Source organism: Muntiacus reevesi, chromosome 2 (genome assembly GCF_963930625.1).
Source record: "Muntiacus reevesi chromosome 2, mMunRee1.1, whole genome shotgun sequence".
NCBI lineage: Eukaryota > Metazoa > Chordata > Mammalia > Artiodactyla > Cervidae > Muntiacus > Muntiacus reevesi.
The window spans coordinates 123323620-123335236 of NC_089250.1; the positions used below are offsets into that span (position 1 = coordinate 123323620).

Sequence of the window (11617 nt, forward strand, 5' to 3'; positions counted from 1 at the left end):
TCAACCTGGGCAAAAATGGCTAAACTTTGGAAATTTCAAGCACATGGTTTATAACAGAGGGAAGAGTAAAAATACATTAAAGGATTTGGCAATTAAAGTCAGCTGCTATCAATATGTGGTATATTTAGGAAGAAATACATGATAAATGTGGCCTTGAGAACACAGAGATTTCCATTTTACTGGGAATGAGTGAACAGACTAAGTGAGGTCTGCAAGAGACTCTCAATTATGAACTCTGAAATGAAGATGGATGGTTGTTAGAAGCCTTCCACTCCAAGGCTAGGTGATTTTTTTTTTTTAATCTTGATATTTTCATTCTGCTCCTGGTCTCCCTCAGAGCCTGGTGGACCTGCTTGTTCCGTAGAGTATAGATGACAGGGTTCAGCAGGGGAGTCACCACTGTGTTCACAAGGGCAGCCTCCTTGTTGGAGTCCAGCCTGTTCACCTGCTTTGGTTTCATGTATATAAAGACAGAACTGCCGTACATCAGAGAGAGGGCAATGAGGTGAGAGGAGCAGGTGGAGAAAGCTTTCTGCCGCTCTTTGGCTGATGGGAGTCCAATGATTGTTACAACTATGTTGGTGTATGCAGTGATGGTTATGATGAGGGATGTCAAAAGGACACACAAAGCAAGGACAAAGAGCAATGTTTCAACTGACCTGGTGTCAGAGCAGGAGAGATGGATCAGGGGGCCGAGGTCACAGAAGAAGTGAGGTATGACATGGGGGCCACAGAAGGATAACTGGGAAACCTTCACCACAAGACAAGCCATGAGAGTGAAGCCCAAAGCAAAGCAGGCTGTGACCAGGAGGCAGCAAGTCCTCAGGTTCATGATGGTTGTGTAATGAAGAGGCTTGCAAATGGCCAGGTACCGATCCACAGACATCACTGCTATGAGGAGGAACCCTGATGCTCCCAGAAATACAAAAACAAAGGCTTGTGTGAAACAGGCAGCAAAGGAAATTGTTTGCTTGCCGAAAAGATAGATGACCAGTAATTTAGGAATAACAGCACTTGTAAAGCAACATTCAAAGAAAGAGAAAATGCTTAGGAAGAAGTACATAGGTGTCTGTAACCTGGAGTCAGCACAGGTGATGGTGACTATGACCGCATTGCCTGCAATGGATGCCAGGTATGCCAGCAGGTGCACCAGGAAGAGGATTTTGCCCAGGTGCTGGACAGCAGGAAAGCCCTCCAAGGTGAATTCTTGGACATTTGTCCCATTCTTCATTTCCATGGACATCTTTTTCCACTCAGCATCACCTGCTGGTCTTCACCTAAAATAAAGGCATTACAATGAGCTCAAAAGTTTTAGAGAAGTATAAGAACACATATTTGGCTCCTCAGAAAGGAATTAGGCACATAGCAGAGTGGCTCAGTGAATTGATTCTTGACCAGGAAGAAGCTGAGTTCCATACTATTTCAATACTGAGTCCAACTTTGTAGAGACAGATCATCTTTGGAATGTTTGTTCTTTTGTGGACTTCTTTTTCACCTTCTGATGCTTGTTCATGCTCTTACAAGTATTAAGTAAGATAAAACATGTAACTCACTTGACATGTAATGTTCACATTTCCTATGTGTCCCTTAATGTCAAATATCAGTATTAGGGTCATTATTATACTCTTAAATATAGTTGGATCAGTAGATGGATTTATTGACATTTATTTATTAATCCAACCCAGGTACTGAACCCAGGTTTCCTGTACTGCAGGCGGATTCTTTACCATTTACCATTACCTTTACCAAGGGCTACCAGGGAAGCCCTTATTGACATTGGCATATATTACCACTTTATATGTTTTATAGTATTATCAGTTTGTAAACAAATGCAACAGTAATAGTAGTAACGCTTCCTTTAAATATCCAACTTAAAATATATAACACGGGTGGAGAGGGAGGTGGGAGGGGAGATCGGGATGGGGAATACGAGTAACTCTATGGCTGATTCATGTCAATGTATGACAAAACCCACTTAAATGTTGTAAAGTAATTAGCCTCCAACTAATAAAATAAAATTAAAAAATAAATAAAATAAAAAAATAGAAATAAAAAAAAATATACAACAAACTCTATGGTTGAAATCATCACTTGATGAGGACTTTACCATTGCCTGATACTTTGCTGGTCGCCAAAATTCAGTATTTCTCTTTCTATCCACCATAATCATGTTAGCTATTGTGTTTTCCTCACCTGTTCTTCTATAAAAGGAGAAACTGAGAATTAAGAGTGTTCCAGGGGAGTTATGTCACCTAGGTGGAACTTTGGCTCTATCTCCTAGAATCCAGAGCTCCTGCTGTTTCCAAATGCTGTGACCAAAATATTTTAAAATACGAAGAAATATATTGTTGATGATTTCAAGCCCAAGTGAAAGCTTAGGTGTATTTATCTTGAATTTTCCATCATCCTGTGAGTATCATTAATTAATTGTGCATTAGTCGCTCAGTCATGTCTAACCCTTTGCTACTCCAAGGACTGCAACCTGCCAGGCTCCTCTGTGTATGGAGTTCTCCAGGCAAGAATACTGGAGTGGGTTGCCATTTCCTTCTCCAATCTTTGATTAATGCTGACCTACAAAAAACACAGGCCTTAGAGATGATCTTCTTCAGAACAATCAATTTATAGAAGAGGCTGCAGGCCAGAGATATTTGGGGCTGCTCAACAGCATAAGTTGTAAATCCAGGATGGACTCTGCCATTCTGAGGCTCCTGCTGGCATGTAAGTGAGATGAAGAGTAGTAGCAGTTCACGAAACTGGCTAGTTTATAAAGGATGGTCTGGGAACCTGGCACCAGTATGGCATTGCTCATATCAAGGTCAATGAGTATTCTCTTTCTCTCTTCAGTCTCCTCACTAAATTCTACTATTTTGAGAGTGTTGAGTTTTATAATCTTTATGATAACCTGAAAGACTGCAGCATGGATGAATTTTTCTTTCTAACCTCTCATGGGTCAAGCTGTGAGAAATGGTGCTCATACAATGAAACTGCTCACCCCAGAGTGGCAATGCCCCCAGGGTAGCCTGGAGGAGCAACTGCATGTCTTCCATTAACTGCAGCAGGTCCTCCCAGTACCACTGTCTCTGAGGCCAGGAATATACTCATCATTTCATGAGGAGTAAAGCTTCCTGCTCCTGCAGTGATTCTCTTCCAAGAAATCCCGTGCTTGCTCTGGGCTGAGCAGAAAGTAGAGGAAAAGGAAGCTCAGTGCCACAGCCTGTTGTCACCGAGTCGGGTGAATATGCATCCCATGTTCCCAGTGTCCCTGACCGAGGAAATCCTATTTCTAAAGCCCAGGTTCTTTCATACCACAACAAGGCTTCACAAAGCCTTGACCACTGAAGTCCCAGAAAGGAGCAGAACTGAATAAAACAACCACATATCATGGCCTGCAATTCTGGGTGAGAACTTGACTCTGGGACTACTTAGGGTCCTGACAGTAGGTCGGGACTTGCCTCCCTCAGTGGGTTAACAGACCATCTAACATGCAACATTGCTGCCTCATCCTATACCAGCTAATAGGAGCAGGGTTCTTCTTCTGAACCCAGCCCTGGGTGATGCTGAGACAAAGATTCTTCTGCTGGAGCACATCATTTTGCTGACATATCTGCTCCAAGTCTCCTTTTGTTACACTGGTCTCCTCCACCATATGCTCACCTTTCCATGTGCAGAAGCCTGCTTTGTCCACTGCATTAATGTCAAGATGCTCCCTACATGCACATCTGGGGCCTCTGTGATAGTTTTCCAACAAGATTGTGTTTGGTTACCAAGCAGGATGTACTCAGCCAGTGAGTAGCGAGGACAGTCTCCCTTGCTGGGAGCTGAAAGGAATGGGCCAGAAGTAAAGGCAAGGCCAGTGCCCTAGGAGCAGCCAACTGGTCACGACTGAGAATAATAGTTATTCACACAAACCTTATATATATCTTCTTTTGTCTGTGATGATACAGGCTCCCATATGTCCAGAGTTCGTTGCCAAGGTTTTTTCAAAGAAAACACATGACTTCATTTCCCAAGGGTTTCTAAATCCCAATTCGAATGTTGCTACTGATGTGAAGTACAATTCCAGACTAAAATTTCTGCATGTGATGTGTACACTGAGGCCGAGAATTGGAGGTTAAAAAAACAAATTTTCTTGTGAGAAAGAGCTGAATTGATAGAGGTGTGAGAAAGGCTTTGGGAAATAAATTGGTTACTGAGAAAAGAGATGGTAGAAATCTGCTTACCTCTCTCAAGCATCTTCCTGCCTCTGCCAATATTATGATGTTATGACTTTTCACTGGCTATTTCTTTTTTAAAAAATTTATTTATTTATTATTTTATTTTACAATATTGTATTGGTTTTGCCATACATTGAGTTGAATCCTCCATGGGTGTACATGTGTTCCCCATCCTAAACCTCCCTTCCACCTCCCTCCCCATCCTATCCTCTGGGTCATCCCAGTGCACCAGCCCTGACCACCCTGTCTCATGCATTGAACCTGGACTGGTGATTCATTTATATAATTTACATGTTTCAGTGCCATTCTCCCAGATCATCCCACCCTTGCCCTCTCCCACAGAGTCCAAAAGACTGTTCAATACATCTGTGTCTCTTTTGATGTCTCACATACAGTGTTATCATTACCATTTTTCTAAATTCCATATGTATGCATTAGTATTATGTATTGGTGTTTTTCTTTCTGGTTTACTTCACTGTGTATAATAGGTTCCAGTTTCATCCACCTCATTAGAACTGATTCAAATGTATTCTTTTTAATAGCTGAGCAGTATTCCATTGTGTGTATGTACCACAGGTTTCTTATCCATTTATCTGCTGATGGACATCTCGGTTGCTTCCATGTCCTGGCTATTATAAACAGTACTGGGATGAACATTGGGGTACACGTGTCTCTTTCAGATCTGGTTTCCTCAGTGTGTATGTCCAGCAGGGGGATTACTGGGTCATATGGAAGTTCCATTTCCAGTTTTTTAAGGAATCTCCACACTGTCCTCCACAGTGGCTGTACTAGTTTGCATTCCCACCAACAGTGTAAGAGGGTTCCCTTTTCTCCACAACCCCTCCAGCATTTATTGCTTGTAGACTTTTGGATAGCAGCCATTCTGCCAGGCGTGAAGTGGTACCTCATTGTGGTTTTGATTTGCATTTCTCTGATAATGAGTGATGTTGAGCATCTTTTCATGTGTTTGTTAGCCATCTGTATGTCTTCTTTGGAGAAATGTCTGTTTAGTTCTTTGGCCCATTTTTTGATTGGGTCATTTATTTTTCTGGAATTGAGCTGTAGGTGTTGCTTGTATATTTTTGAGATTAATTCTCTGTACACTGTTTCACTTGCTATTATTTTCTCCCATTCTGAAGGCTGTCTTTTCACCTTGCTTATACTTTCCTTTGTCACGCAAAAGCTTTTAATTTTCATTAGGTCCCCTTTGTTTATTTTTGCTTTTATTTCAAATATTCTGGGAGCTTGATCATAAAGAATCCAGTTGTGGTTTATGTTGGAGAGTGTTTTGCCTATGTTTTACTCTAGGAGTTTTATAGTTTCTGATCTTATATTTAGATGTTTAATCCATTTGGAATTTATTTTTGTGTATGGTGTTAGAAAGTGTTCTAGCTTCATTCTTTTACAAGTGGTTGATCAGTTTTCCCAGCACCACTGGTTAAAGAGATTGTCTTTTCTCCATTGTATATTCTTGCCTCCTTTGTCAAAGACAAGGTGTCCAGAGGTGCATGGATTTATCTCTGGGCTTTCTATTTTGTTCCATTATTCTATATTTCTGTCTTTGTGCGAGTACCATACTGTCTTGATGACTGTGGCTTTGTAGTAAAGACTGAAGTCAGGCAGGTTGATTCCTCCAGTTCCACTCTTCTTTCTCAAGATTACTTTGGCTATTCGAGGTTTTTTGTATTTCCATACAAATTGTGAAATTATTTGTTCTAGATCTGTGAAAAATACCGTTGGTAGCTTGATAGGGATTGCATTGAATCTATAGATTGCTTTGCGTAGTAAACTCATTTTCACTATATTGATTCTTCTGATCCATGAACATGGTATATTTCTCCATCTATATGTGTCCTCTTTGATTTCTTTCTCCATGTTTTATAATTTTCTATATATAAGTCTTTTGTTTCTTTCAGTAGATATATTCCTAAGTATTTTATTCTTTTTGATGCAATGGTGAATGGAATTATTTCCTTAATTTCACTTTCTGTTTTCTCATTGTTAGTGTATAAGAATGCAAGGGATTTCTGTGTGTTAATTTTATATCCTGCAACTTTATTATATTCATTGATTAGCTCTAGTAATTTTCTGGTGGAGTCTTTAGGATTTTCTATGTTGAGGATCATGTCACCTGCAAACAGTGAGAGTTTTATTTCTTTTTTTCCAATCTGCATTCCTTTTACTTCCTTTTCTGCTCTGACTGCTGTGGCCAACACTTCCAAAACTATGTTGAATAGTAGTGGTCAGAGTGGACACTCTAGTCTTGTTCCTGATTTTAGGGGAAATGCTCTCAATTTTTCACCATTGAGGATAATACTTGCTGAGGGTTTGTCATATATAGCTTTTATTATGCTGAGGTATGCTCCTTCTATTCCTGCTTTCTGGAGAGTTTTAATCATAAATGGATGTTGAATTTTGTCAAAGTCTTTCTCTGCATATATTGAGATAATCATATGATTTTTCTTTTTCAATTTGTTAATGTGGTGTTTTACATTGATTGATTTGCACATATTGAAGAATCCTTGCATTCTGGGATAAAGCCCACTTGGTCATGATTTACGATATTTTAAATATGCTGTTGGATTAGGTTTGTTAGAATTTTGTCAAAGTCTTTCTCTGCATATATTGAGATAATCATATGATTTTTCTTTTTCAATTTGTTAATGTGGTGTTTTATATTGATTGATTTGCACATATTGAAGAATCCTTGCATTCTGGGATAAAGCCCACTTGGTCATGATTTACGATATTTTAAATATGCTGTTGGATTATGTTTGTTAGAATTTTGTTAAGGATTTTTGCATCTGTGTTCATCAATGATATTGGCCTGTAGTTTTCTTTTTCTTTTTTCTTTTTTGTAGTTTCTTTTTCTGTGGCATCTTTGTCAGGTTTTGGTGTTAGAGTGATTGTGTCCTCATAGAATGAGTTTGGATGTTTACCTTCCTGTGCAATTTTCTGGAAAAGTTTGAGTAGGATAGTTGTTAGCTCTTCTCTAAATTTTAGGTAGAATTCAGCTGTGAAGCTGTCTGGTCCTGGGCTTTTGTTTGTGGGATGATTTCTGATTACAGTTTCAATTTATGTGATTGTGATGGGCCTGTTAAGATCTTCTACTTCTTCCTGGTTCAATTTTGGAAAGTTGTACTTTTCTAAGAATTTGTCCATTTCTTCCAAGTTGTCCATTTTATTTGCTTATAGTTGCTGATAATAGTCCCTTATGATCCTTTGCATTTCAGTGTTGTCTGTTGTGATCTCTCTATTTTCATTTCTAATTTTGTTGATTTGGTTTTTCTCCGTTTGTTTCTTGATGAGTCTGGTTAATGGTTTGTCAATGTTATTTATCTCAAAGAACCAGTTTTTGGTTTTGTTGATTTTTGCTATGGTCTCTTTTGTTTCTTTTGCGTTTATTCCTGCCCTAGTTTTTTCCTTCTACTGACCCTGGGGTTCATAATTTCTTCTTTTTCAAGTTGCTTTAGGTGTAGAGTTAGGTTATTTATTTGACTTTTTTCTTGTTTCTTGATGTAAGCCTATATTGTTATGAATCTTCCTCTTAGCACTGCTTTTACAGTGTCCCATAGATTTCGGGTTGTTGTGCTTTCATTTTCATTCGTTTCTATGCATATTTTGATTTCTTTTTTGATTTCTTCCATGATTTGTTGGTTATTCAGTAGCGTGTTGTTCAGCCTCCATATGTTGGAATTTTTAATAGTTTTCCTCCTGTAATTGAGATCTAATCTTACTGCACTGTGGTCAGAAAAGATGACTGGAATGATTTCAGTTTTTTGAATTTACCAAGGCTGATTTATGGCCAGAATGTGATCTATCCTGAAGATTCTGTGTGTGCTTGAGAAAAAGGTGAAATTCATTGTTTTGGGGTGAAATGTCCTATAGATATCAATTAGGTCTAACTGGTCTATTGTATCATTTAAAGTTTGTGTTTCCTTGTTAATTTTCTGTTTAGTTGATCTATCCATAGGTGTGAGTGGGGTATTAATACCTCTCACTATTACTGTGTTATTGTTAATTTCCCCTTTCATACTTGTTAGCATTTGTCTTACATATTGTCGTGCTCCTATGTTGGGTGTATATATATTTATGATTGTTATATCTTCTTCTTGGATTGACCCTTTTGATCATTATGTAGTGTCCATCTTTGTCTCTTTTCACCACCTTTATTTTAAAGTCTATTTTATCTGATGTGAGTATTGCTCCTCCTGCTTTCTTTTGGTCTCTATTTGCAAGGGATATCTTTTTCTAGCCCTTCACTTTTAGTTTGTATGTGTCCCTTGTTTTGAGGTGGGTCTCTTGTCGAGAACATATATAGGGGTCTTCTTTTTGTATCCATTCAGCCAGCCTGTCTTTTGTTTGGGACATTCAACCCATTTACTTTTAAGGTAATTATTGACAGGTATGATCCTGTTGCCATTTACTTTGTTGTTTTAGGTTCACGTTCATATACCCTTTCTGCGTTTCCTGGCTAGAGAAGATCCTTTAGTATTGTTAGAGAGCTGGTTTGGTAGTGCTGAATTCTCTCAGCTTTTGCTTGTCTGTAAAGCTTTTGATTTCTCCTGCATATTTGAATGAGATCCTTGCTGGGTACAGTAATCTGGGCTGTAGGTTATTTTCTTTCATCACTTTAAGTATGTCCTGCCATTCCCTTCTGGCCTGAAGAGTTTCTGTTGAAAGATCAGCTGTTATCCTTATGGGAATCCCCTTGTATGTTTTTTGTTGTTTTTCCCTTGCTGCTTTTAATATTTGTTCTTTGGGTTTGATCTCTGTTAACTTGATTAATATGTGTCTTGGGGTGTTTCGCCTTGGGTTTATCCTGTTTGGGACTCTCTGGGTTTCTTGGACTTGGGTGGCTATTTCCTTCCCCATTTTAGGGAAGTTTTCAGCTATTATCTCCTAAAGTATTTTCTCACGGTCTTTCTTTTTGTCTTCTTCTTCTGGGACTCCTATGATTCGAATGTTGGGGCGTTTCACATTGTCCCAGAGGTCTCTAAGGTTGTCCTCATTTCTTTTAATTCTTTTTTCTTTTTCCTCTCTGCTTCATTTATTTCTACCATTCTATCTTCTACCTCACTTGTCCTATCTTCTGCCTCCATTATTCTACTGTTCGTTCCCTCCTGAATGTTTTTGATCTCATTTATTGCATTATTCATTATATATTGACTCTTTTTTATTTCTTCTAGGTCCTTGTTAAATCTTTCTTGCACCTTCTCGATCCTTGTCTCCAGGCTATTTATCTGTAACTCCATTTTGTTTTCAAGATTTCGGATCACTTTCACTATCATTATTCAGAATTCTTTATCAGGTAAATTCCCTGTCTCCTCTTCTTTTGTTTGGTTTGGTGGGCATTTATCCCATTCCTTTACTTACTGGCTATTTCTCTGCCTTTTCATCTTGTTTATATTGCTGTGCTTGGGGTGGCCTTTCTCTATTCTGGCAGTTGGTGGTTCCTCTTTATTGTGGAGGTTCCTAGCTCTGGGTGGGGTTGGACGGGTGGCTTGTCAAGGTTTCCTGGTTAGGGAAGCTTGTGTTGGTGTTCTGGTGGATGGAGCTGGATTTGTTCTCTCTGGAGTGCAATGAAGTGTCCAGTAATGAGTTTTGAGGTGTCAGTGGATTTGGTGTGACTTTGGTCAGTCTGTATATTGAGGCTCAGGGCTATGTTCCTGTGTTGCTGGAGAGTTTGCGTGGTATGTCTTGCTCTGGAGCTTGTTGGCCCTAGGGTGGTGCTTAGTTTCAGTGTAGGTATGGAGGCATTTGATGAGCTCCTATTAATTAATGTTCCCTGGATTCAGGAGTTCTCTGGTGTTCTCAGGATTTGGACTTGAGCCTCTTGCCTCTGGTTTTCAGTCTTATTTTTACAGCAGCCTCAAGACGTCTTCATCTATTCAGCACCAATGATAAAACATCTAGGTTAATGATGAAAAGTTTCTCCACAGTGAGGGACACCTGGAGAGGTACACAGAGCTACATGGAGAAGAGAAGAGGGAGGAGGGAGATAGAGGTGACCAGGAGGAGAAGAGGGGGAATCAAAAGGGGAGAGAGCAAGCTAGCCAGTAATCACTTCCCTGTCTGCTCTCCACAGTCTGGATCCCTCAGAGATGTTCACGGAGTTACACAGAGAAGAGAAGAGGGAGGAAGGAGACAGAGGTGGCCAGGGGGATAAAAGGGGGAATCAAGAGGAGAGAGACAGATTCAGCCAGTAATCAGTTCCCTAAGTGTTCTCTGCAGCCTGGAATACTCAAAGAGATTTACCGAGTTGGGTAGAGAAGAAAAGGGGGAGGAGGGAGATAGAGGCGACCTGGTGGAGAAAAAGGAGAGTCAAAAGGGGGAGAGAGCAATCAGGCCAGTGATCTCACTCCCAAGTAAAAATGGGTATTAAAGATTGGGTTGTTAAAGGTACAAAGTTGATAGCAAATACCAAAAAGCAATGATTAAAAATCTAGTGTAGAGGTTAGATTCTCAAAAATACAATATTAAACAAGAACAACAACAACAAAACAAAAAACAGACAACAACAACAAACCAAAGTCACAAAAATTATAATATATATATATGAAGTTTGCTTTAAAAATAGGATCTTTTTTTTTGCAAAGTAATAGTAGGTTATAAAAATGAAAATTAAAGGAGTAATGGGGACTTAAAAATTTTAAAAATTAAAAAATTTTTTTTAATTTAAAAAATGATAATAGAAAAAATATATCTAAGACTTTCTCTGGAACTATTGTGGACAGTGTGGGGTCAGTTCATTTTCAGATAGTTCCTTGGGCCAGCGTGTACTTCTCAAGGTGTATAGGCCCCTTCTTATGTAGTCGGTGCTAACTACAGGGTTTTAATCTATTGCACCTGTCAGTTCTAAAGCGGTTCCCTCTGTTTATTTTAGCTTCTTCTGTTTGTTGGGCTCTTCAGTGTCTAATTTCCGCCCTGACACAAGGGGGCGGTGGTGGTCACTTTTTTTAAGGCTCGCTTGTTCAGTCGTGCTGTGGGGAGGGAGGAACACTGCGAACAAATATCACTGGCGTGTGCTCACAGTGATTCAGCCACACTGGGTTTGCCCCAGCTCAAGGCGTGTGTGCTTTCCCAGTCTACACTACTCAGACTCTAGGTTGCTCTGCCGGGAACTGTCTCATGCAGGCCCTGGTTTGCATGCACTTCCCAGGTCTAGGCCGCTGGGGTTCAGGTTCTCGGGCACTCCACAAAGGCACAGACTTGGTTGGGCCTGCGTTTTGCGCCCGTCCCAGGTCTGAACAGCTCAAGTGACCAGGTGCTTGGCACACCGAGTCGCCACAGGGTGGAGGCTGAGACTTATCCCCTCCTTCATCCCAGCTGCTAGGTTTTCTGGGTATACAACAGGCGCGCCTTCTTCTGGGAAGCTGATCTCTGGCTGCGACCCTCCCGGC

The 11617-nt window shown here is 39.9% G+C and overlaps 1 protein-coding gene across 1 annotated transcript; it reads right to left on the reverse strand.

The window, feature by feature from the left end:
- Positions 1-226: 226 nt before the first annotated feature.
- Positions 227-1246, reverse strand: LOC136157248 (olfactory receptor 6C74-like). The gene has a single exon (XM_065919212.1). The coding sequence runs from the start codon at positions 1241-1243 to the stop codon at positions 227-229; it is 1017 nt and encodes a 338-aa protein (XP_065775284.1). The 5' UTR covers positions 1244-1246.
- Positions 1247-11617: the final 10371 nt, after the last annotated feature.